This window comes from Stegostoma tigrinum, chromosome 8 (genome assembly GCF_030684315.1).
Source record: "Stegostoma tigrinum isolate sSteTig4 chromosome 8, sSteTig4.hap1, whole genome shotgun sequence".
Lineage (NCBI taxonomy): Eukaryota > Metazoa > Chordata > Chondrichthyes > Orectolobiformes > Stegostomatidae > Stegostoma > Stegostoma tigrinum.
Window position 1 is genome coordinate 84586243 of NC_081361.1, and position 26480 is coordinate 84612722.

General features: G+C 41.4%; 1 protein-coding gene across 2 annotated transcripts in view; it reads left to right on the top strand.

The window, feature by feature from the left end:
• The window catches only part of LOC125456155 (rho GTPase-activating protein 29-like), a 113554-nt gene extending 92560 nt beyond the window's left edge, over positions 1-20994 (top strand). For both annotated transcript variants that reach the window (XM_048538943.2, XM_059648064.1), the window contains exons 18-23: positions 7721-7909; positions 11185-11322; positions 11414-11646; positions 13869-14175; positions 17027-17132; positions 17685-20994. In XM_048538943.2, coding sequence (XP_048394900.2) covers positions 7721-7909; positions 11185-11322; positions 11414-11646; positions 13869-14175; positions 17027-17132; positions 17685-18562 — 1851 coding nt within the window. In that variant the 3' untranslated portion in view covers positions 18563-20994. The remainder of the gene's footprint in view (positions 1-7720; positions 7910-11184; positions 11323-11413; positions 11647-13868; positions 14176-17026; positions 17133-17684) is intronic.
• The last annotated feature ends 5486 nt before the right edge of the window (positions 20995-26480 follow it).

The window sequence follows — 26480 nt, forward strand, 5'->3', positions numbered from 1 at the left end:
ATATGAGTTGCTGTTCCTGCAACGTACGGGTGGCATCATTGTGGCACTGCAGGAGGCCCATGATGGACATGTCATCTAAAGAATGGGAGGGGGAGTGGAAATGGTTTGCGACTGGGAGGTGCAGTTGTTTATTTCTTTAGATGACATGTCCATCATGGGCCTCCTGCACTGCCACAATGATGCCACCCGAAGGTTGCTGGAACAGCAACTCCTATTCCGCTTGGGAACCCTGCAGCCCAATGGTATCAATGTGGACTTCACCAGCTTCAAAATTTCCCCTTCCCCCACCGCATCCCAAAACCAGCCCAGTTCGTCCCCTCCCCCCACTGCATCCCAAAACCAGTTCAACCTGTCTCTGCCTCCCTAACCTGTTCTTCCTCCCACCCATCCCTTCCTCCCACCCCAAGCCGCATCTCCATCTCCTACCTACTAACCTCATCCCACCTCCTTGACCTGCCCGTCTTCCCTGGACTGACCTATCCCCTCCCTACCTCCCCACCTATACTCTCCTCTCCACCTATCTTCTTTTCTCTCCATCTTCAGCCCGCTTCCCCCTCTCTCCCTATTTATTCCAGAACCCTCACCCCATCCCCCTCTCTGATGAAGGGTCTAGGCCCGAAACGTCAGCTTTTGTGCTCCTGAGATGCTGCTTGGCCTGTTGTGTTCATCCAGCTTCACACTTTTTATTATCTTGGATTCTCCAGCATCTGCAGTTTCCATTATCACTGGGCATGATTGAAAATGGTTGGGCCCAATCTTTAGTTGCCAGATCTGTTCAAAGTCTAAATATTTTAACATGATGGTGCCAAACAACACCTTGGAGAGTATCCTCATTGTGAAACTGAGACTTCAGATCTACAAGGACTGTGTAGTGGTCCCTCATACCAGTACTGTCATGGAAATATAAAAAATTGTCCCACTATGTACTGCACGTAAAAAAAAAAAAAGCAGGAGGAATCCAACCCAAATAATTACCGCCCCATTAGTCTACTCTCAATCATCCGTAAATGGAAGGTATCAGCAGTGCTATTAAATAGCACCTGCTCAGTAATAATCTGCTCAGTGACACTCAGTTTGGGTTCCACAAGGGCAGTTCAGCCCCTGTCCTCATTACAGCCTTTGTTTAAACATGAACTAAAGACGTGAATGCCATAGGTGATGTGACAGCCCTTGACATCAAGCCTGCATTTGACCGAGTGGCATCAATGGACCCTAGCAAAACTGGAATCAGTGGATATCAGGAGGCAATCTCTTCTTTGGTTAGGGTCATCACGTAGGAAGGTGGTTGTGATTGTGGAGGTCAGTCACCACAGTTCCAAGACATCTGAGTTTCTCAGGGTAGTGTCCTAGGTCCAATCATTTTTAGCTGCTTTGTTAATGACCTTCCAGCAATCAAAAAGTCAGAAGTAGGGATGTACACTGGTAATTGCACAATGTTCAGTACTATTCGCAATTCGTCAGATACTGAAGCAATAAATGTGTAATTGCAACAAGATCTCACCAATATCCAGGCTTGGACTAACAAGTGGCAAGTAACATTTGTGCCACAGAAATGCCAAGTTTTGACTGTCTCTTGAAGGTGACAATCTAACCACCACCTCTTGACAGTCAATGGTGTTACCATTACCGAACCTCCACTATCAACATCCTAGGGGTTAGCATTGACCAGAAACTCACTGGACTCAACATAAACACAATGGCTGCAAGAACAGGTCAGATGCTAGGAATACTGTGGTGAGTAACTCCCCTCCTGGCTTCTCAAGTATGCCCATCATCTACAAGGTACAAGTCAGGAGTGTGATGAAATACTTGCCTAGATGAGTGCACCTCCAACAATACTCAAGAGGCTGCCCACTTGATTGGCTGGCACCATATCCACAAAAATCTGCTTCCTCCAACACTGATGCTCAGTAGCAGCAAAGTGTACTATTGGCAGAAATTCTGCCAAAGATCCTCAGACAGCACCTTCCAAACCTAAGACCACGTCCATCTAGAAGGTCAAGGCCAGCAGGCACATGGGAACACCACCACCTGCAAGTTGCTCTCCAAGCAAATCACCAGCGTCAGAAGTATATCACTGTTCCTTCACTGTTGCTGAGTCAAAACCCTGGAATTCTCTTACAAATGCCATTGCAGATTAACCTACAATGGGTGGATTGCAGCAGTTCAAGAAGGCAGCCTACCATCATCATTTCCAGGCAATGAATGCTGGCTTCCCAGCAATGCCTACATCCCACAAATGAATGAACAAAGGGATAGATGCAGCTGCTACAGAGATTCAAGAGGATGAGGTCGGGTCTGTTTATTCCCTCTTGTTGGTTCCCACAGCGATCCTTACAAAGCCCACTCGAGCAATTGTGTTTTATAGGCCAGGTCAGTCAATAGGTGTGCTATTGAACTACTCCTCTTGATAGTGAGGTCCCCCACCCAGAGTACATTTTGACTCGTTGCCACCCTCCAGCTAGCTACAGATGGTGTTTGTCGTGGATGGACTGCTGAATCATTGACTGAAGGGATAATGAGTGATAATCAGCAGGAAATTTTCTTGCACATGTTTGACCTGATGTGATGAGTGTTTATCGGGTCCAGAGTCAATGCTGAGTACTTCGAAGGCAACTCCTTCCGTACTGGATAGCACTGTGTCACCATCTCTTCTGGGTCTAATCAGTTGATGGGACAAGTCATGGCATGCCTTCCTACACTCTTCTTTGACCCAGGGTGTATCCTCAGGATATGGGACAAGGATGTTAATGGTGATTCCTAGGACATTGCCTGTAATGTGTGGTTCTCTAGGGATTGTGATGTTGCGCTGTTGTCAGGTCATCATTTATTTCCTTTCATGAAACTTTGTAGTGCTTAAATAAAACTGAGTGGCTTGCTAGGCCATTTCAAAGGGCAGCTAACAGCCATCCCTTTTGCTGGTGATCTGGAGTCGTCTGTAGGCCAAACAGGTGAATTTACTTCCCTAAATAACATTAATGAGCCAGAGCTGCTTTTAATAACATTCAACAATTATTTCATAGATGCCATTTAGAACAACTTTTAATTCCAGATTTATTAACTTGTCTATATCTGTTAGCAGACTCCCTACCTCTTTATGACATCTTTTATATTCCTTGCCTATCTGGTGTTATTGGCAAATTTAGCTCCCATGCATTTGGTCCCCTCCTTCAGATGATTGATAAAGGTTGTAATTAGTTGAGGTCTTGTGACACTCTGGTAATTGCAGCTTCCCAGTCTGAAAATGACCCACCCATTTATCCATAATTTTCTGTTTCTTGTTAGCTGACCAACCCTTTTTTAGAAGCTAATATGTTACTCCCTACACCTTGTACCCTCTCTTGTAAAGCAAGCTTTGATTTGTCACTTTTATAAAAATATCTTTTGGAAGTTCAAGTGCAGCTCATTCACTGGTTTACCTCATCCACCATGAATATTACTTTGTCAGAAATTGGAATAGATTACTATAATAATATCCCTTTTGCAAAGCCATAGTGGGTCTGCCTGATCACATGTGATTTTCAAAGTATCTGTTACACCGTCCTTGATAACGAATTCTTGCGCTTTCCCTTTACTGGGCTGACTGGTCTATTTTCCTACTTTCTGCCTCCCTCCACTATTAAGTAATTGTATTCCATTTGCAATATTCAAATCCATTGGGACCCGACAGAACAAAAGGAATTTTTGGAATATTCTAACTAATAACATTCATTAACAATGCCACCACTTTGTTTTTAAAGGCCCTAGGGTGGAGGTCAACCAATTCTGGGGACAAGTTGACTGTTTTTTTTTTGAGTTCGTCCTTCCCTATTGTCTTTTGATTTTCAATTATTTTTGGGTGATTTCTAGGCCTTTTATTGTAAGGACAGGGAAAATAATTCAGGTTTCCACTAAATTTCCTTCACATGGTATAGCACGTTGTCCAGTACTAGTAAACAATTTTCCCATCAAACTTTGTCAGTGTACAGTAAGTTAAAATGAATTTGTCATATGAGTTGAGCTTGCAAATTACGAAGTGCCATCCAGACATTTCCAGACACCAGATGATGATAACGTAATGCATTTAGGGAAGAGGCCATTGGCTTCTTGGCTATAATTATAGGGCTTGTTATCAGTAGTTGGAGTTTTCAGGATAATTGAAAGTTTATTTTCCTTAATGACAAATCACAAATTTCAAATCTGATCTTGAAATTTGTGGAGAAAACAAGGTGTACTGATTACTTATCATTTAATGGAATACTGTAGGACAGTTATGGAAAAACAAAACGTGTATTTGTCATGGGTAATGGAGATAACGGGAACTGCAGATGCTGGAGAATCCAAGATAATAAAATGTGAGGCTGGATGAACACAGCAGGCCAAGCAGCATCTCGGGAGCACAAAAGCTGACGTTTCGGGCCTAGACCCTTCATAGAGGGGGATGGGGTGAGGGTTCTGGAATAAATAGGGAGAGAGGGGGAGGCGGACCGAAGGTGGAAAGAGTATAGGTAGGGAGGGGATAGGTCAGTCCAGGGAAGACTGACAGGTCAAGGAGGTGGGATGAGGTTAGTAGGTAGATGGGGGTGCGGCTAGGGGTGGGAGGAAGGGATGGGTGAGAGGAAGAACAGGTTAGGGAGGCAGAGACAGGTTGGACTGGTTTTGGGATGCAGTGGGGGGAGGAGACGAACTGGGCTGGTTTAGGGATGCAGTTGGGGAAGGGGAGATTTTGAAACTGGTGAAGTCCACATTGATACTATTAGGCTGCAGCGTTCCCAGGTGGAATGAGTTGCTGTTCCTGCAACGTACGGGTGGCATCATTGTGGCACTGCAGGAGGTCCATGATGGACATGTCATCTAAAGAATGGGAGGGGGAGTGGAAATGGTTTGCGACTGGGAGGTGCAGTTGTTTGTTGCGAACTGAGCGGAGGTGTTCTGCAAAGCGGTCTCCAAGCCTCCGCTTGGTTTCCCCAATGTAGAGGAAGCCACAGTGGATGCAGTATACCACATTGGCAGATGTGCAGGTGAACCTCTGCTTAATGTGGAATGTCATCTTGGGGCCTGGGATAGGGGTGAGGGAGGAGGTGTGGGGGCAAGTGTAGCATTTCCTGCGGTTGCAGGGGAAGGTGCCGGGTGTGGTGGGGTTGGAGGGCAGTGTGGAGCGAACAAGGGAGTCACGGAGAGAGTGGTCTCTCCGGAAAGCAGACAGGGGTGGGGATGGAAAAATGTCTTGGGTGGTGGGGTCGGATTGTAGATGGCGGAAGTGTCGGAGGATGATGCGTTGTATCCGGAGTTTGGTGGGGTGGTGTGTGAGAACGAGGGGGATCCTCTTTGGGCGGTTGTGGCGGGGGCGGGGTGTGAGGGACGTGTTGTGCGAAATGCGGGAGACGCGGTCAAGGGAGTTCTCGATCACTGTGGGGGGAAAGTTGCGGTCCTTGAAGAACTTGGACATCTGGGATGTGCGGGAGTGGAATGTCTTATCGTGGGAGCAGATGCGGCGGAGGCGGAGGAATTGGGAATAGGGGATGGAATTTTTGCAGGAGGGTGGGTGGGAGGAGGTGTATTCTAGGTAGCTGTGGGAGTCGGTGGGCTTGAAATGGACATCAGTTACAAGCTGGTTGCCTGAGATGGAGACTGAGAGGTCCAGGAAGGTGAGGGATGTGCTGGAGATGGCCCAGGTGAACTGAAGGTTGGGGTGGAAGGTGTTGGTGAATTGGATGAACTGTTCGAGCTCCTCTGGGGAGCAAGAGGCGGCGCCGATACAGTCATCAATGTCACGCGTCTCCCGCATTTCCCGCAACACATCCCTCACACCCCGCCCCCACCACAACCACCCAAAGAGGATCCCCCTCGTTCTCACACACCACCCCACCAACCTCCGGATACAACGCATCATCCTCCGACACTTCCGCCATCTACAATCCGACCCCACCACCCAAGACATTTTTCCATCCCCACCCCTGTCTGCTTTCCGGAGAGACCACTCTCTCCGTGACTCCCTTGTTCGCTCCACACTGCCCTCCAACCCCGCCACACCCGGCACCTTCCCCTGCAACCGCAGGAAATGCTACACTTGCCCCCACACCTCCTCCCTCACCCCTATCCCAGGCCCCAAGATGACATTCCACATTAAGCAGAGGTTCACCTGCACATCTGCCAATGTGGTATACTGCGTCCACTGTACCCGGTGTGGCTTCCTCTACATTGGGGAAACCAAGCGGAGGCTTGGAGACCGCTTTGCAGAACACCTCCGCTCAGTTCGCAACAAACAACTGCACCTCCCAGTCGCAAACCATTTCCACTCCCCCTCCCATTCTTTAGATGGCATGTCCATCATGGACCTCCTGCAGTGCCACAATGATGCCACCCGTACGTTGCAGGAACAGCAACTCATTCCACCTGGGAACGCTGCAGCCTAATGGTATCAATGTGGACTTCACCAGTTTCAAAATCTCCCCTTCCCCAACTGCATCCCTAAACCAGCCCAGTTCGTCCCCTCCCCCCACTGCACCACACAACCAGCCCAGCTCTTTCCCTCCACCCACTGCATCCCAAAACCAGTCCAACCTGTCTCTGTCTCCCTAACCTGCTCTTCCTCTCACCCATCCCTTCCTCCCACCCCAAGCCGCACACCCATCTACCTACTAACCTCATCCCACCTCCTTAACCTGTCCGTCTTCCCTGGACTGACCTATCCCCTCCCTACCTCCCCACCTATACTCTCTCCACCCATCTTCTTTTCTCTCCATCTTCGGTCCACCTCCCCCTCTCTCCCTATTTATTTATTCCAGAACCCTCACCCCATCCCCCTCTCTGATGAAGGGTCTAGGCCCGAAACATCAGCTTTTGTGCTCCTGAGATGCTGCTTGGCCTGCTGTGTTCATCCAGCCTCACATTTTATTATCTGTGTATTTGTCATGATGCATTAAAGCTTGCTTAAAACAAGTCTGGCCAGAAAAACACACAGCTATTGTTGAAGCGTTAACAACTCTTCCTTGCAACGTAATTATCGCAAATTCATTAACCGTGTCAATTGGATCATAGAGGAAAATGGGGTTACCACCAAAAAAAAGCATTTTTAATTAAAAACCGAAAGAACTATGGATGTTGTAAATCAGGAACAAAAACTAAGTTACTGGAGAACCTCAACAGGTCTGGCAGCAACTGTGAAGGAGAAAGAGTTAATGCTTCGGGTCTGGTGACCCTTCCTCAGAACTCCGATCTGAGGAAGGCTCCCTGGACCTAAAACATCAATTTTTTTTTTTCTTAACAATTTTGATTAATTCCCATTCCTCCAACTTTAAGTAACCTGATTTAAAGTCACTGAAAATGAGTGGGGGGAGAACTGTTCTATTTACTATTTTCATTGATTGTCTAATTTAAAAACCTGACTAGTGTGCATGTTTTAAAAATATCTTTATATCATGGAATATTTTGTTTAATAGTGCCTGTGAATCTAAGAAAATTAGTACGGTTGGACAAATGTTCCCAAATCAGTGGATTCATGATTTTGAATAGTCATGGCTAGTCTTGTCACACAAGGTAAATCAGTACCTGCATGAAATGTCACAGAAAATACTAACCTGAGTAGTTTTGGGGATAACTTTTACAAATTCCTGGCTGATCTGGCCAGTTGTTCCCAGATTGCATTGTCTCTTGTTTACTATGTGCTCAAGTCTTTGTATCGATCTTGAATTGATATTAACATTTTGAGCTTATAATTGCATTTCATTTCATTTGACAGTGTACTTTGGCATGCCACAAAAAATGCCTTGAGACTCTGGCCATACAGTGTGGCCACAAGAAACTTCAAGGACGACTGCACTTGTTCGGGGTGGATTTCAATCAAACTGTAAAAAATAGTTCTGATGGAATTCCCTTCATTATCAAAAAATGTACATCTGAGATTGAATGCAGAGCTTTAAATGTAAAGGTAAGATTTTTAATAAATTTTAAAATGTCCTGCATGTGTAGTTGTATTTGTTCAATAGCGTATCTTTTCTTTGCGCAGATTATTGCTGTTGAAAGTGTTTGTATTTTTAATTTGATAAAAGCTTTTATAAATTTCAGTCAAATGTTTTAGTTTAATTGTTTTCATTAAACATTACTGTTAATTAAAATACTGTATGCTATGTCAGTATCTACTGACTATATTTGGATGTGAGTTTGCTCGCTGAGCTGGAACGTTAGTTTCAGACGTTTCATCACCATTCTAGGTAACATCGTCAGTGAGCCTCCGATGAAGCGATGGTGACAAAACGTCTGAAAACTAACCTTGCAGCTCAGCGAGCAAACTCACATCCAGAAACTCAACCTGAGCTACAAATCTTCTCAAAACTCACTGACTATATATCATAAATTTATTAAAAATAGTATTCAATTTTATAATGGTGTGGAATGTTAATAATTTTTAGTACTACATGTACTTACCTATTACCAGCATAACTTCTGTTTGTTGCATATGGTGCATCAATTGCCCATGTTATATTAATTTGTTGTCACTTTACATTGTTTTCTCATTTGCGTGGACATACTATATCGCAAGATTGCTGTCAGATTCTCTGATATTGTATTAGTCTATTCACAGATATGTGTGTCACGAGTAAGTTCACATTTAGTGTCCATTTCCCCTATTGTCAATGTCAACCTGGTTAGGTCAGATTATAGATTAGGATTCATGTAGCTTCATGCACTGTAAAAGAATTGACATATATTAAAAACCTTATATATAGGGCCTTGGTTATTTGTTCACCTTGCCAGCTCTCTGCAGAAATAGAGCGCATTAGAGTTATCCTGGAGGACAATGGCTGTCCTCATCATATTGTTTGCTGTGTATTAATGAAACTTGTAAAGGGGCCAAAGGCTGCCACTTTCGCAACCAGAAAAGGTGTCTGGTCTACTTCAAATTATCTTGGAAAGGCAAATGATCTCAAATATAAACCACCAGGTAAGCAAGCGGTTTCATACAACTTGTATGCATTGGTGATGAAAGCTTTACTTTCAATTAATAGAATGCAGCCATAAATCCGTACAGACTTTGACCTCCTAAACATTAGAGGAATTTTTGTCCATGAATTTAGTTGCTGAAATGATACCAGATACATACACTGCAATATCCCAACAAGTAGCTGATTGAATAATGAGCAGAATGCAGAACTTAATTCAACCAACTAAAACTTGCAAAACCAAAAACCCATCATCCTCTGTTAGATGTGATCTATGATTGCACTGAATGTGCTAATAGCTACACCCACCAACCAATTGCAGGTGATCAGTCGAGTCTGTAATGTGGCTCATTTAAGATTGCTAGAAGTGATATACATTCACAAACAGGCAACCATTTTGTCTAAGTAAAAGAAATACATTTAAGCCTGGTGCCTTTGTTAATTACCTAGTAGAGTGGGGAACCTACAGTCTCTTTCACTTTCTCCATGACAATGTCTCAATCGTTCTGAGTTGACTTGCCAATCATTCAGCACCATTTCATGTTGCAATCGTCAGGATAAATACAATAAATCACAGTTTAAACCCTTGCAACGGTTTACGTAGCAGAAAACAATGTCAAGCTTTGGCAAGATTTTTCTTTCAGGAGTTGTAACATTATATCTTTTACAGCTGTGTTCAGCTGATGAATTATCAGAGTGATTGCTCTTCCCGTTTAGTATTGTATTATGTCAAATATGTTGAATTCCCTTCTTCGCATACTAATAAACTAGTATGTTTTTACTGCTCTGATCCACTTCCTTGACACCTCTTTTCAAATCTACAAATAATCCTTTGTATTGAATTACACTAACAAATTTCCATGGCAGAGCTGATCGCTCAAATCTGGCTTGCTAAAAGTGCTATGTGACACCAAAGTAGACACTGAAGAAGATTATCTCAAAGTGTAAGGGAACATTGATCAAATGGGCCAACTGGCTGAGGACTAGCAGTTTGAGTTTAATTTAGATAAATGTGAGGTGTTGCATTTTGATAACGTAAACCAGGCCAGGACTTGTATACTTATTGGTGGGGTCCTGCAGAGTGTTGCCAAACAAAGGGACCAAGGGATGCATGTGCAAAGTTCCTTGAAAGTCGAATCTGAAGTAGACAGGATGGTGAAGAAGGAATTCAGCATGCTTGCCTTCATTGCTCAAAAAAAATTGAGCATAGGAGTTGAGGTGTCATGTTGCAGCTACACAGGACATTGGTGAGGACGTTTTTGGAATCCTGCATATAATTCTGGTCACCCTTCTTTAGGAAGGATATTTTGAAACTTAATAGGGTGAGGAAAATATTTACAAAGATATTGCTGGGACAGGAGGGTTTGAGCAATAGGGAGAGGCTGAATAGGCTGGGGTGTTTATTTGCTGAGACTGAGGGGTGACCTCATAGAGGTTTATAAAATTTGAGGGGCGTGAATAGGGTGAATAGCTAAGGTCTCTGTCCTAGGGTGACGGAGTCCAAAATTAGAGGACAAAGGTTTTAAGGTGAGAGGGGAAAAATTTTAAAAAGCACCTGAGGCGTAACTTGTTCACGTAGAGGGTGATACGTATCTGGACAGAGGTGGAGGCAAGTACAATTGCAATGTTTAGCTGTGCCTTTTAACATTATATCCCTATGGTGTGGAAGCAGGCCCTTCAATCTATCAAGTTCACAATGACCATCCAAAGAACATCCACCCAGACCCCCGCCCCCCCCCCCCCCCCGGCCAACCTATCCCTATAACCATACATTTTCCGTGGCTAATCTGCCTAGCCTGCACATTCCTCAACAATATGGGCAACTTAACATGGCCAATCCACTTAACCTGCACATCTTTGGACTGTGTGGGAAAAGACTGGAGCACCTGGAGGAAACCCAAGCAAACACTGAGAGAATCTGCAGACTCCATACAGATAGGTGCCTGTGGCTGAAATCAAACCCGGGGCCCTGGCACTGTGAAGCAACAGTGCTAACCACTGAGCCATCATGCTGCACCTGGATGGACATATGAATAAGAAGCGTTTAGCCAAATGGGACTAAGCCACATTTGGGATGTTTGGTCGATGCAGATGATTTGGACTGAAGAGCCTGTTTCCGTACTGTATGACTGTGTATTACTTAAGATTATTTTCTAATATTTTGCATTAGTAATGTAGTGCCTATATTCTAGTTCAGTTTCACTTGCTATGTATGTGAGATTAATGAAAATGTTAATTCACTTAAGTTTGTTATCTGTTCAAGGGTATTTATCGAGTGAATGGAGCAAAATCACGAGTTGAAAAGTTGTGTCAAGCTTTTGAAAATGGAAAGGATTTAGTGGAACTTTCAGATTTGTATGCTCATGATATCAGCAATGTGCTAAAACTGTTCCTCCGCCAGGTAAACCCATGTACCATATAAAACTCTTCAAAGCAATCATTTAAAAACGAATCCTTTCAAATCTGATTATAATCACATTATTATCCAATAGCTCCCAGAGCCTCTGATACCATTCCATCTTTACAATGAATTTGTTGGCTTGGCCAAGGAAAGCCATAATATTAGTGATGAGGATGATGGAAAACCAATCATTCTGAATGCAGACAAAAAAGAGTCAACCAACATAGGAATGAAGAAAATTCTTCTTAAGGTCAAGGATCTACTCTGTCAGTTGCCTCAAGCCAACTACAACACTTTGCAGTACCTCATGACCCATCTTTGCAGGTATGGAAGAATATATATATTTGGGCATTTAACAACTGAAATAACTGAGACCTTTTGAACCTCTTCAATTTTTCATTCAATGAACTGACTTAAAATCATGCTTTTAAATGACAGGTGTATAATCACCTCCCATTTTTCTTTTGAACTCTGTAATCAGCTGTAAGCAAGGCTATGATTTCTCTTAGAGCATGGAGATGATATCTCTTGCTAAAAACAGTGCCAAACAGAAAATAAACGTGAGACTTAAATCTACACGTATTTATCCAACTGTGAATACATTGCAGGTTAAGTTTATAATGAGGGATCTAGATATTGATTTTTCAATTCCACCGAGCTGAGCACTCATGCACAATTGTGTTACCATGCTGCTTTACTTCCAAAAATCACTTGAATACTTAATTACTTATGGTCTTGGAGGAATTTCCTGATACCTACTGCATATTTTTCAGTTTTATGGGATATTTCAGTTGTTGTGCCAGCAACAATTAGTGTAAGTCTCTTGATGATTCATAATGAGTGATTATCTCATTACTGCAGATCTGGGGGTTAATTTCATTGCCTTTTGTTTGCTTGGAGGGTCTTCAAAGGTTTCCGATGACCTCTTCCTAAAGGTGCAGCCAGATATAATGTGCAGAGTCACTGGGAAAAGGCAGGAGATTGACACAAAGTTAAAATGATCCGAACAGACCTGCTAACTTCAATCTGTTTCAGATTCTATTGTAATGTAGTGTTTACCTTCAGTGATTTGATTTTTAACTAATTGACTCTGGAGACCCTGCTTGATTATTTTTCTGTCAACCAAGGCTGCATTAGAAGCTGTTGTGTTCAGTCAACTGGGTATGTGAAATTAAAAATGCTCCCAATGAGCTTTTCTTGATATTCTGGGCTTCATCTACATGGTACTTTATTATGCCTCCATTTCTATCTTCTGCCTCATTTGTTGGAACTGCAATCTTTTCACTGTTTAAATACAAGCCAAAGTCTTTATTTTTGCATAATATCTTCAAATATTGTCAACATAATGTTGTATGTTTAACTACAGCTGACTGCTGGTAGTTTGCATCCACTGTTTCCACAGTTTGTCAGGCAGGTAATTTTTCAGGCTGAATTTAGGAACATTCTTGAACCTGAATACAACCTCTGTCCAACTTCAGGCACACACAGTATAACAGTCACTAAAAATATGATTTTCTTCAACCAAAAAGAACCTATGTATACTCCCTTAGTTGGCGCAGCATGCAGTGAATAAAAATATTTAATTGAAAACAACTGTGGGTTCACCTTGAAGTTGTAGGAAATAAGTTACTTGTGTATTAAGCCAGAAGTGACCATCTCCAACAAGAGAGAGAGAGTCTGACCATCAACTCCTAGACATTCAATGCCAGACCATTGCTGTACCCCCCCCATTGCCAGCAAACTGGAGTTACCATTGGCCAGAGACTGAACTGGACCAGCCATGTATAAACTATGGCTATAAGAGCAGGTCAGAGGCTAAGAATCCTACAGCAAATAACTTGTCACCAGACTCCCTGAAGCCTATCCATGATTTTTATAAGATGTTAGTCAGGAGTATGGTGAAATATGTCCCACTGTCTGGGCTAATGCAGCTGCAGCAGCTTCCTATAAGTTTAACCAATTCGTGGAGAGCAGCCCGTTGGGTTAGCACCACATCTACAAACATTCACTCCCTCTGCTGCTGCATTGCAGCAGCAATATGTGCCCATCCACAAGTTGCACTGCAGAAATTCACCAAGGCTTGTTAGACAACACTTTCCAAATCCACAATCACTACCACCTAGAAGGTTAAAGGCAACAGATACATAGGAACATGACCACCTGCATTTTCACTTCCAAGTCATTTTTCATTCTGACTTGGAAATACAGTGACATTCCTTCAGTGCCACTGGGTCAAAATCCTTAATCTCCCAAATAACATGAGTGTACCTACACCAAATGGATGGTGCTGGTTCAAGAAGCCAACTCACCAGTGCCACTTCAAGGCTAAATTTCCTAAATGAATAAATTAAGCTGGCTGGCTGACTTTTTTTTTAATCATCCTCAATCTCCCACCTGTTACAAAAATAATCAAGAATTGCTAAGACAATTCTGTGGCTTACTAGGGACAGCTTGTAAATTAAGTTAACAAAAGTAATGTGTTTTGTTTGTTAATCATAGAATGGGTAAGTGGTCTCTAACAGTGCATTTGCATTTTTGCTCAACAGGGTGGCAGAGAAAGAAGAAGAAAATAAAATGTCAGCGAGCAACCTGGGAATTATTTTTGGGCCTACTCTTATACGACCAAGGCAAACTGATGCCACTGCATCATTATCTTCTCTTGTTGATTATCCATATCAAGCTCAAATGGTGGAGCTATTCATAACCCACTATGAAAAAATATTTGTTTCCTCATTGACTCAATTGCCATCAGGAACTGAAACTTTATTAATTAATGAGAAAGACAAGATTATGTCTTTGTCACAGGAAGATGGTCTCACAGAAAACAAAGATTATCCAATAACTAAAAAAGAGGTATGTTCTGGTTAACAGAAAAATGATTGAAATTGAAATGTAGAAAATTTGTGCTGTAAGATGTCGTTTGACCTGTTGTGTTCACACCAGCCAAAGCAAAAGAATCTTCTAATCCCACTTGCCACTCTCAGTGCACAGCCCTATGAGATTACAGCATTCCAGGTGCATAGCCAACATTTTTTTAGATGCATTGAGTGCTTCTGTCTTTAACGCCCCTGCAGGTGAGTTCCAGACACACACCCACCTTCTACCTTTCTGCAGTTACTTTGGTTTGGAAACATTTTTATATGGTTACTGATCGTTAAGTGAAGGAAATGGTTCCTTGAATTGTACAGTATAGAAGAAGCTGTTCAGCCTCCTACCTATCCACTATATTTAGACCTGTCATGGTTTTTTGCTTCACTTAAATCTCTCGAGCTTTTTCCGTTCTAAAGAAAATGGGCACTGTCAATGTGATGTTACAGCTAAAATTCTGCATTCCTGGCCACATCCCTGTAAACCTCTCTATTAAATCACATCATTCTTAATGGTGATCAAACTCTATACATTACGCTAGCTGTGGCCTAACTAGTGGTTTACATGGATCTAGCATAACCTAAAATAATCAGAGGGTTAGATAGGTTGGATAGGGAGAGCCTTTTTCCTAGGATGGTGACGGTGAGCACGAGGGGGCATAGCTTTAAATTGAGAGGTGAAAGATATAGGACAGATGTCAGACGTAGTTTCTTTACTCAGAGAGTAGTAAGGGAATGGAACGCTTTGCCTGCATTGGTAGTAGATTCGCCAACTTTAAGTACATTTAAGTCGTCATTGGACAAGCGCATGGACGTATATGGAATAGTATAGGTTAGATGGGCTTCTAATCGGTATGACAGGTCGGCACAACATTGAGGGCCGAAGGGCCTGTACTGTGCTGTAATGTTCTGTGTTCTATATGTACTTGCTCTTATGCTCTAGGCCTTGGGCAATGAAAGAAAATATCTTGTTTGCCTCCTTGACCGCTTTATATACCTGTCCTGCTAACTTAAGGGAACTATGCATATATGCTCCAAGATCCTTCTGTTCCTTTAGACATCTTAATATCCTACCATTTATTTTGTATTCTCTTGCTTTGTTAATGGTTCCCAAATAAGTGACTTCACATGCCTCCTGACTGAATTCCATTGGCCACATTTCAGCCGACCTGACTAGTCCATTGATCTCTTGCTGCTTATCAGCCTTCTCCAATATCAAACGCACAACCAATTTTTGTATGATCTTCAAACTTCTTAATCACGCTCCTACCTGTAAGTCTAAATTATTGCTCTGTATTACCATAAAAAAACAAGGGATCTGATACTGAGTTTTGGGGAATTTTGCAATCTCACAAAGAGCAGCTATTGATAAATATTCATTACTTCATACCACTGAATCAATTTTGGATACAGTTGGCCCTGGGATACCCTGGTTTCTTAATTTTATGACTGATCTACCATTGACACCTTCCAAAAGCCTTGGTAAAATCTGTGCAGACTCTTCCAGTATCGCCAAATTGCTGTCCTTCCTGTTCTACGTCATTTCCTCTGGTGATAATCTCAGAGTAAGGGGTCACATTTAAGACAGATTAGAAGGAATTTCTTCTCTGAGCATAGTGAACTTGTGGAATTCTTCAGCACAGAGGGCTGTAGAGACTGGTTCATTTAAGTATATTCAAGACTTAAATGGACAGTCACATTTTTAATCGGTAAGGAAACTGAAGGTTATGAGTAAAAGGTAGGAAAGTGGAGTTGATGATTCAGATCAATCATGATGTCATTGAATCATTTGAATGTTGTAGCAGATTTGATGGACTGAAAATGTTTCGAACTTTTTTTAACTGAATATTCGTACAAAATTAAGAAGAAATTGAGATCTTTATTGAGGTCTACAGCATATAAAAAGGTCCCTTGTCCCATTGCATCTTTGCCGGTCACAAACACCTAACTATTGCAATCCCATTTTCCAGCACTTGACCCATAGCCTCATTCACAATTATCTAGCTAGATACTTATCAAATGGTATGAGGATTGCTGTCTGTATCACCCTTACAGGAAGTGAGTTCCAGATTCCTGTCACCCTCTGAGTGAAAACATTTTTCCTCATGTCCCTCTAAACCACTGCCCTTACCTTAAATCTCTGCCCCATAATCATTGAATATATACATCTCAATCTCATACCACACCCCACCCCACAAATACCTCCGCCTCCTCTGCTGCAAGGAAACCTACAGTCTATCCAAACTTTCTTCATAACTAAAACTCTACAGCCCAGACAACATCCTGGCAAATTTCTCTGCACCCTCTCCAGTGCAATTGCATCCCTCTGTATGATTTGGAGTCCAGAACCACCACAGTACACTCACTGTGGCCTAGTCAATGCTTATACAGCTCCAGCACTTCACTGCTTTGAAACTCTATGCCCTTGGCCAATAAAGGTAACTATCCCATATGCCACCTTAAACATTTCATCTACTTGTCTTGCTACCTTAAGAAGAACCAAAAGAACGGCAGATGCTGTAAATCAGGAACAAAAACAAAGTTGCTGGAAAAGCTCAGCAGGTCTGGTAGCATCTGTGAAGCTAAAAATAAAGATAATATTTCAGGTCTGGTGACCCTTCCCCAGAACAGGTTATTTCTGCTTTTCCCTTCACAGATGCTGCCAGATCTGCTGAGCTTTGCCAACAACTTGGTTTTTGATCCTGCTACCTTAAGATGCTGGTGGGCATGCTTGCCAAGGTCCCTCTTGGCGTGCATGCCCACCAGATGCAGTTTTCGTTTTAATTAATAATACCACACTAATTTGCAGAAGTAAGAATAATATATTTTTTTGGCAGGGTTTTGGATTAACAGGAAATAAAAAGGAGTCTTCAGAAACAATAGCTTCCAGTGATATTCTAAATGAGAAGGATCGAAAATGCAACAGAAAATGCAGTGAATCAGGTTTGTAGTTTGACATGTATTTTTAAACGTTGTGCAAAAGCAAAATATTGAAGATGCTAGAAAATATTGGAAATGCTGAGCATAATTTATTGTTCATGCGTAAAAGCATGGAGACTGCTTTTAAGATATTCGCAGTTAAGTAGGTATTGCAACTCCAGTATTGTCAAATTAATTTGATTATTGAAAAAATTCTAAATCGAGAACAGTAACAGCAAACTGCAGTAATGCTGCTGTCATGCTTGTGAGAAGATTGTTTCACAATTATGCAATACTTTGAAAAAGCCAGATGTGAAATGTGTGTCAGGCTTTAACGCAGTAACATTGTAGCTTCAAGCTCCCTTTGTGAGACCTGAGCATTTTTGATCCACCTAGCACTGTAACAAAGGAACAACTTTTAACTTGTCATTTTAAAAAAGTTGACTGATTCATGATTGTTAATCATTAAAATCATGCACATACTTATTTAGCTTAAGCTTCTACTAAATCACTGCTATGAATGCTTGTACTGTCAAAATGATATAACAGTTGTGGTATTAATGTCTCTTAATGCAGAAGATCCTGTTGAATTGCAGAAAAGCCTACAAAATCCACAAAAAGCAGATGTGCACAAGTTCAACAAGTTGATATCGTTTGAGAAACCTAGTCAACAACCTATTAAAGTCAATATGCGACCTCACAGATTGAAACCAGTTATTCCAAGACCTGCAAGTTTGCCTGTTCCTGAAGCTATGATTTCTTACTCTCTGAATAACAAAACTTCGAAAGAATGCAACAATATAAACAGTGAAAAGGATTCCATTATTGAGGAAATATCAGAGATGAAAATTCCATCTCGCCCACCTCCATGCTGCAGGCATTCGTACTATGATACTCAATCATTACGTAGAACATGGGACAAACAGTACAAATTTTACGATGTAACTCAGAAGACAGCTATGATTATGGCAAACGTTGCTCCAGAGAACAAAACCAATGACAATTTTTTCTCACCACCCCTTAACCATAGTACTGGCAATAGCTTTGCAGGTAGTTTACTCCCTAATAAGCCATATGCAGTGACTGCGAAGCCATTAAGGACCACTAAGACTGATGGGAATTCATTAGAGTCTCCTGCCATTTATGTATTTCGTCCTCCAAGAACCTTGCAACCACCTCCTGACACTTTTTACAAACCTCCTAATACGATCAGGCATGCTGGAGACTCCTTGCGCACACCTATTGCAGCATTAATTGATTCTTCTGATTCTGCAAAAGGAGGGAATGGAACACTTAACCCTATAGAAGATAATGTAAATGATTCAGCAAAGAAAATGGCAAATCCATCAAGCCCAGCCAAAGAAAGCCAAGGAGAAAAGAAACTGACATTTCAAAGATTACGATCAAAACGCATTCCGCCAGACTTTGAAAATAGAGAGGCCTATTTTGTGTAAAGACCAATTGCCTGAAATTCTGGTGTTAATCTACCAAGTTACCTTTTCACATATTGAAAAATGTTTTATTTTTCTAAATTGAGGGAAGAATGCCATGATACAACTCAGAAACACAACTTTGACCCATTAAACTTCACCTCAAGGTGCAACCTAAGTTCCTTGAGGTCAAGCTTGTCCAACACATGGCCTACGGGCCACAGTGCAGCCCACTGAGAGGCCCTATTCACCAAGCTGCTCAGGGAAATTTAACTGGAAGATTTTGCAAGGAGTCGTTGCTCCATTCAAAGTCTGGTTCTCTCCGTGTTTGCTGTTAACTGATTCAGTGGTGAGTCAATGAGCATAAGTCATCTGTTTGGAGGAGCTGTGCAACGTAATCAGTTTCCTTCAACTCTAGGCCTGGTGACTTCATGGGGTTTAGGCTCAAGAAGTTTGCAGGGAGGTGCTGGCTTAGAGATGAGAGTGGGTGGGTAGTTTAGGATAAGAGCCAGAGGAGCTGCCAGAAGTTAGGGACAATGAAAGTGTCTATTGTTGAGGGAGCGAGGATGGGTTTGAGAGTGAGCAGGCTGTCAGGGAAGAATGAGTGCAGTAGAATTATGGGGGTGTTGGGTAATTGAGTGTGCTGTTCAGATTGGTAGTTGAGATTGACCTGAACACGGCTTACAAAAATCTATCTTCAAAGCAGCAATCTGCAATCAATTTCATAAAGATTCCTTGGTCAACTTCATATGTACTCCACCAGAGGTGTACAAGGGTCAATGTTAGTTAAATCCAGCCCCTTGTCCCCATCCATTGACCAGAACTTGGGGCATGTTCTTTTTCCTCTCTCTCTCTCTCTGGCTTTGCTTAACTGAAAAAGCAGACAAAAGGTTTTATTAGTCAGCCCTGCAGTATGGCACATTTTGGTGGTCCTTTTTTATTAGTTACTCTTTTAAATGGTCACTTTATTACTCATTTGTTCTCTGAAATTTTTTTTTACTGTTCTCGTATCCTGAGGCTTATTCTGAAACTTCTTCACCAATCGTCCCCAGGTCAGAGACTGTGCCTCCTCCACCACCAACAACATGTGAAAATATTGAATGACCCTGCTCTAGGTAGCTGTATATCAACATGTTTCTTGCAATTTTTAAAATATTTCTAAAACTACCCTAGCTTTCTAACAAAAGCTGAAGCAGTTAGTCTGAGGTATTGATATTGAGTTTTAAATAGATGATTTTTAAATTCTAAAGTAATATACAAGTAAAAATGTATATTTACTCAGTAAAATTAGATAATTGCTAAAATACATAGCATATTATAATATGCAGCCATACTTGATGGCAACAATAAATGATAGTTTTATAGATCTTTTTCTGTAATCGTCCAAAGTCTTACAAGCTTTGCACCCTCTGCTGCCATTCTTAATTGTGCAATCAAAACTTAGTATAGCAAGCCTTAAGAACTGCACAAACAAGCCACAAAGTATGTTCCCTAATGTACAAAATGTTGGAATGTTTCCATATTAATGTTTTGTCTGTATATGATAAACAGAGACTTTCAAAGTGCAAAACTTGTATCAATACAGAGTGAAGACTACATGTAGTCTAGTCAGTGACCAGAATGATGTTCTCATTAGGGACTGTCTTAAAATGTGAATTGGAACAATATTACCTTTTTTAATTTGTGCTTCAGTCTATTATTTAAATATTCATTTTGCATATATATTTTTGTTTACATTACCTTTTACACAAGACACTAAGTTTAGTTAAAGCAAACATATTAATTCTTGTATATTAAGTGTATTGCATTGAAAAAGTCTTAACCTTTGGAAAATTGCCTTATGTAATTTATTAAAATCTAGGTTTTATATACTGTATGTCTATTTTTAAATTGTTACATATATGTAAACTAACTGGACACAATCATTTAAGACAATTATGAACTTCTGGGGTTTTTTGTTATTGTACTAGTCATGCTTTTATTTGGCTGACTTAAGCCTAAGGAAATGTCATGGTGTAAATCAGCGTTGTTTCACATCAATGTTTGTATTGACATCCAAGAATGTCTCAACGTTTCTGCTTTGCATTTGTATGTTGCAGTGTTTTATAGGAAGTTTTTTGCCATTGATGCACTGTTCTCCGTATTCTTTCAAGTGAGAGATTTTTAATTTTGTGATGATCTCAAAAGAAACACAGGTGAAACATGGTTACTTAAGACATTATGTGAACATTTTGGTATGGTATATTTGTTAGTGTCCTACATTTTACAGTTGACATAAGCAATTTTTGGGCAGTGAAAATGCTGGCAGTACTTTCAGAATAAAGTCGGGTCACTTTTTTTTCTGTCTTAAACATTCTGCCATATATTATACCATTATACAGTATTGGAAATTCTGGACTGTTGCCTCTTTTTCTGTGGCACTAGATCATAATAAACATTGTTTTTATTTCCTGAAATGTTTATTGGTGAAAACCAAGCTCAATAATATAGAGATTGTCATATGCATTCAATGGTGTATCTACCACACATCCCAACAGGAAAAACCAATTAAGTTGGATGCCAGCAACATGACACAATTTTGAAGAAGAACGGGAATGTTGTTACCAGTTTCCTTGCCAGTATTTGCCCTTCAGTCACCGTTTTTAAAATGAAAAAAGGTGTAGTAGTTATAGCTGTTACATTTCCTGCAATGCAGCAGTGACTATACTTTCACAGCTTGTAAAATATTGTGAGACATTTATAATCATGAAAATGTTTTTTTTATTTTTTTTAGTTCTAACACCTCCTTCAGTGTATGACCATAAATTAGGAGTTGAGTAATGTACGTATAGACCCTCGATGGACAGCCAAAACATTTACCACTGCATTTTGTGAAGGGTTTTTATCTTGCATTGATCTGTACATGTTGCAAGATGATGAATTCAAGGGCAAAATCAGCAGTTATATTGCAGGAGAGGAGAGTACTCAAAGGTTGGCAAGTGGCTTATTCTGAAGAAACGTCATATCAGAGGCAATATGTTAGCCCTGTTTCTCATTCTACAGATGTTCATAAGACATAGAAACAGAAGTAGACCATTCAGCCCCTCAAGCTTGCTTTTATAATGGTTTTAAATCATAGCTGATCTGATTGTGGCCTTAAAATCCATTTTTCCCATCTGCCCCACTTCATAACTCAATTTCCATAAGATATAGGAGTAGAATTAGGTCAATCAGCCCTTAGAATTTGCTATGCTGTTCAATCATGGTTGGTATACTTCTCAGCCCATTCTCCTGCCTTCTTCCCATAACCCTGATCCCTTTTTAAAACTATCTATCCCTGCCTTAAATACACACAATGACTTGACCTCCATGGCCTTTTGCGACAGCGATTTCCACAGATCCACCACTCCCTGGCTGAAGAAATTTCCCTCATCACGGTTCTAAAGGGTTGTCCTTTCTGTCTGAGGCTATGTCCTTGGGCTCTGATCTCTCCTAGGGAAGGCATCTTCTCCATGTCCACTCTATCCAGGCTTTTCATATTCTGTTTCAGTCAGATTCCCCTCATCCTTCTAAACTATATTGAATACAGACCCAAAATCCTCAACTGTTCGTCATATAACAAGCCCTTCATCCCAAGGATCGTTCTTGTAAACCTCCTCTGGACTCCCTCCAATGCCAGCACATCCTTGATTAGAAGCAGGATCCAAAATTATCCTCAATATTCCAAATGCAGTCCGACCAGACCCATATGCAGGCTCAGTGCTAATCCCTGCTCTTGAATTTTAGGAGAAGGAAAATTCCAAAATCTAATGACCCTCTAAAAGAAAAAAATTCATCCTCATTTCTGTCTTTTGAGAGTCCACTTAATTTTGAATTCTGTCCCCTAGTTCCAAAGTCCACACAGTGAACATTCCAGCATCCACCCAGTTAAGATGTCAGAATGATATATTTTCATAATATCACTTTTTTGGTTCTTCTAAGTTCCATTCAATCTGTCCTTACAAGATTACTCTATCTCAGAAATAGACTAAGTGAAACTTGTCAAAACTACTTCTATTTTAATTATATCCTTCCTTTTTAAGAAGGTGACCAAACAGGTAGATGAGAGTAAACCGGTTGATGTGGTGTATATGGATTTCAGCAAGGCGTTCGATAAGGTTCCCCACAGTAGGCTATTGTACAAAATGCGGAGGAATGAGATTGTGGGAGATATAGCAGTTTGGATCGGAAATTGGCTCGCTGAAAGAAGACAGAGGGTGGTAGTTGATGGGAAATGTTCATCCTGGAGACCAGTTACTAGTGGTGTACCGCAAGGGTTGGTGTTGGGTCCACTGCTGTTTGTCATTTTAATAAGTGACCTGGATGAGAGCGTAGAAGGATGGGTTAGTAAATTTGAAGATGACACTAAGGTCGGTGGAGTTGTGGATAGTGACGAAGGATGCTGTAGGTTGCAGAGAGACATAGATAAGCTGCAGAGCTGGGCTGAGAGGTGGCAAATGGAGTTTAATGCAGATAAGTGTGAGGTGATGCACTTTGGGAGTAACCAGAAGGCAAAGTACAAGGCTAATGGTAAGATTCTTAGTGTAGATGAGCAGAGAGATCTCGGTGTCCATGTACACAGATCCTTGAAAGTTGCCACCCAGGTTGACGGCTGTTAAGAAGGCATACAGTGTTTTAGCTTTTATTAATAGAGGGATTGAGTTCTGGAACCAAGAGGTTATGCTGCAGCTGTACAAAACTCTGGAGTATTGTGTACAGTTCTGGTCACCTCATTATAAGAAGGATGTGGAAGCTTTGGAAAGGGTGCAGAGCAGATTTACTAGAATGTTGCCTGGTATGGAGGGAAGGTCTTATGAGGAAAGACTGAGGGACTTGAGGATGTTTTCATTAGAGAGAAGAAGGTTGAGAGGTGAGTTAATTGAGACATATAAAATAATCAGAGGGTTTGAAGGGGTGGATAGGGAGAGCCTTTTTCCTAGGATGGTGAGGGCGAGCACGAGGGGGCATAGTTTTAAATTGAGGGGTGAAAGATATAGGACAGATGTCAGAGGTGGTTTCTTTACTCAGAGTAGTAAGGGAATGGAATGCTTTGCCTGCAATGGTAGTAGATTCGCCAACTTTAGGTCCGTTTAAGTCGTCATTGGATAAGCATATGGACGTACATGGAATAGTGTAGGTTAGATGGGCTTGAGATCGGTATGACAGGTCGGCACAACATCGAGGGCCGAAGGGCCTGTACTGTGCTGTTATGTTCTGTGTAAAAACGTTTACACAGTACTCCAGCTGTGGCCTTACTAAGGTCCTGAACAGCTGTAGTAACAGCTCCTTACTTTAATAGTCCTTTCCATTTTACAATAAGTGGCAATATTCTATTTGTGTTCCTAATCACTCATTAGCTTTTTGTGATTCATATGCTGTAAAACATAAGAGCAGGAGTAGGCGAGTCATCCCGTCAAGTCTCCTCTGCTCTTCAACATGATCGGGGCTTGCTAATATTGCGGAGTTCCTCCAGCATTTTGGATTTTGACAAGTGGATTTTGCCAGATGTATTACCACAGAGAATGCATCCATCCAGACCATTCATGTCTCTGAATACTTCAGTCAGATCTCCTTTATCCATCACGTAGCGGTCTTTAGTCTGTCTTCATAACTGAAATTCATTAGTCCTCAAACCTTGTTGGAGTCAAACCCAGCAATACAATGTAGGAGTACAATTAGATCATTTAATGCATCAATTCTGTTTATCTGTCTATATTCAGTTTTGAATATAATTAACAATCCAGAAGATGCATTTGGTTGTTGGACCTGAGTGCTTGAGTTCTTCAATATAGTACCCCAGAATCAACCATCTTCAGCTGCTTTGTTATTGAGCTTTCTCCCTTGGGTCAGAGGTTGGGAAGTCACTGCAGCATTATCCACAACTCCTCAGATATGAAGCAATCTGTCCATACTCTAAAAGACCTGTACTACTCTTTCTCACTAACGCTGCTAGTTCAGCTGACCTTTCCCAACATTTTCTATATTATGACACTTCAAGTGCTCATGTGAGTCCTTTTCTAAAAATCATGAGGTTTCCTGCCTCACTTACCTTCTAAGGCAGTGCATTTCAGACTATTATCACCCCCCAATGCCTTCGAAATCTCCTGCCTTTCACCAAAAAAAGTATGTCCTTTTGTTATTCCTTTTAAACTGTTTTCTGTCTGAGCTGTACACGTCCCTTGTAATTACACCACTATCAGGTGGTCCTCAAATTCTGTTCGAAAGAAAGTAACCTGAGCTTATCTAGCCTTTCTTTATGGCTAAGGTGCTCCATCCCAGGCAATATCCTGGTGAATTTTGTCTTTACCTCCTCCAGTGCCCTCCTTCCCTAGAACTGCATGCGGCGCTCTGGTTGTGGCCTGACCAAAGTCCTGTATTGCTCCAATGTAACTCCCTACTGTTTTTTTTTAATAAGTGGTCTTACGCATAACTATTTTTCCCTCCAGTCATCCATAGTATTTTTCCATCTATAAATCACCATCATGTGCTTCCAATTAAATAATTTATGTGCAAAGACCATGAAGGGCAATGCAAACTATCAAAAGTTAAGAGGTGGAGGAACCAGCTCAAAATGAAGTTGGTGTCCATCTCCCTCTGAAAGCATCAGGAGTGTTTGTGGATTCTGTGTGCTCCCTCTTTATGGACGCCCAGGATCGACCATAGCGATGGGCCTCTCTGCTCTTTAGAATCTTTGCCTCAATTGATTAAAAGCAAGTATCTCATGACTTTTCAACCAAGCTATTAACCTGCCCTGCAGCCATCAGCAATCGGTGACAATCTCTCTTTCCTCTGAGCTTCCTCATGTCCTGCCATTTATTGTCTACTCTCATTTCTTGCGCACTTTGAAAGTAACACTCATTAGGGTTAAATTCCATTTGCCTATCTGACCAATCTAACAATTTCCCTCTCAACTCTGTACCCTAAGAGCTTTTTTCTCACTGTCAACCACAGGATATGGTTCATCTCAATGGCAAACTTAATTATCATCAACCCCAAACAGTCATCTACATATATACAAGCATATATGTAAATATATAGCTGGGCCCCTTAATGTTTGATATGCACCTCTATGTGTGTGTGTGTGTTGCCCCCAGTCTTTCACACTGCCAGCTGTAGCAACCTCTCTGTCCTGCCATGAAGTTAATTGTAGATCAAATCTGCCTTTACCTCCTTTATCAGTGCCCCATGTGAGACCTTGTCAAAGGCCTTACTGAAATCCATATAAACTACGACAACCATACTTCCCTGATCTGCACACTTTGTCACTTCCTTGAAATGTTCAGATAGATCTGTTAGGCATGATGCTCCAACTTTGCCTTGCCAATGGGAGATTAATTCTCTCCTTCAGAATTTTTCCTGATAGTTTCCTTATCACTAATGTGAGGCGCGATATTATGTAGATCCTGGTGTGCATAGAAACATAGAAAATAAATTTAAGAGTGGGCCATTTGCCCCTTCAAGTCTGCATCTCCAATCAAACTGATCATGTCTGGTCATCCAATCTCCGTATCCTATTCCAGCCCTCTCCCCATACCTCTTGTTCCCTTTAGCTACAATGGCCACATCCAGCTCCCTCTTGAATATATCTAAGAACTGGCCTCAATAGCTTCCTGTGGGAGAGAATTCCACAGCTTCGTAACTCTGAATGAAGGAATTCTTCCTCATATCAGTTGTGAATCGCTTACCTCGTATTCTTAGACCATGACTCCTAGGTCTGGATTTCCCCAACATTGGGAACATTCTTCCTGCATCGAGCTTGTCAATCCCATCAGGATTTTATATGTTTCAATGTATTTCCAAATTCCAGCAAACACAAGTTCAGCCGATCTAGTCTTTCCTGTAATGTCAGTCATGTCATCTCAGAAATCAGTCTGGTGAACCTTTGCTGCACTCCCTCAATAGCAAGATTGTCCTTCCTCAGACT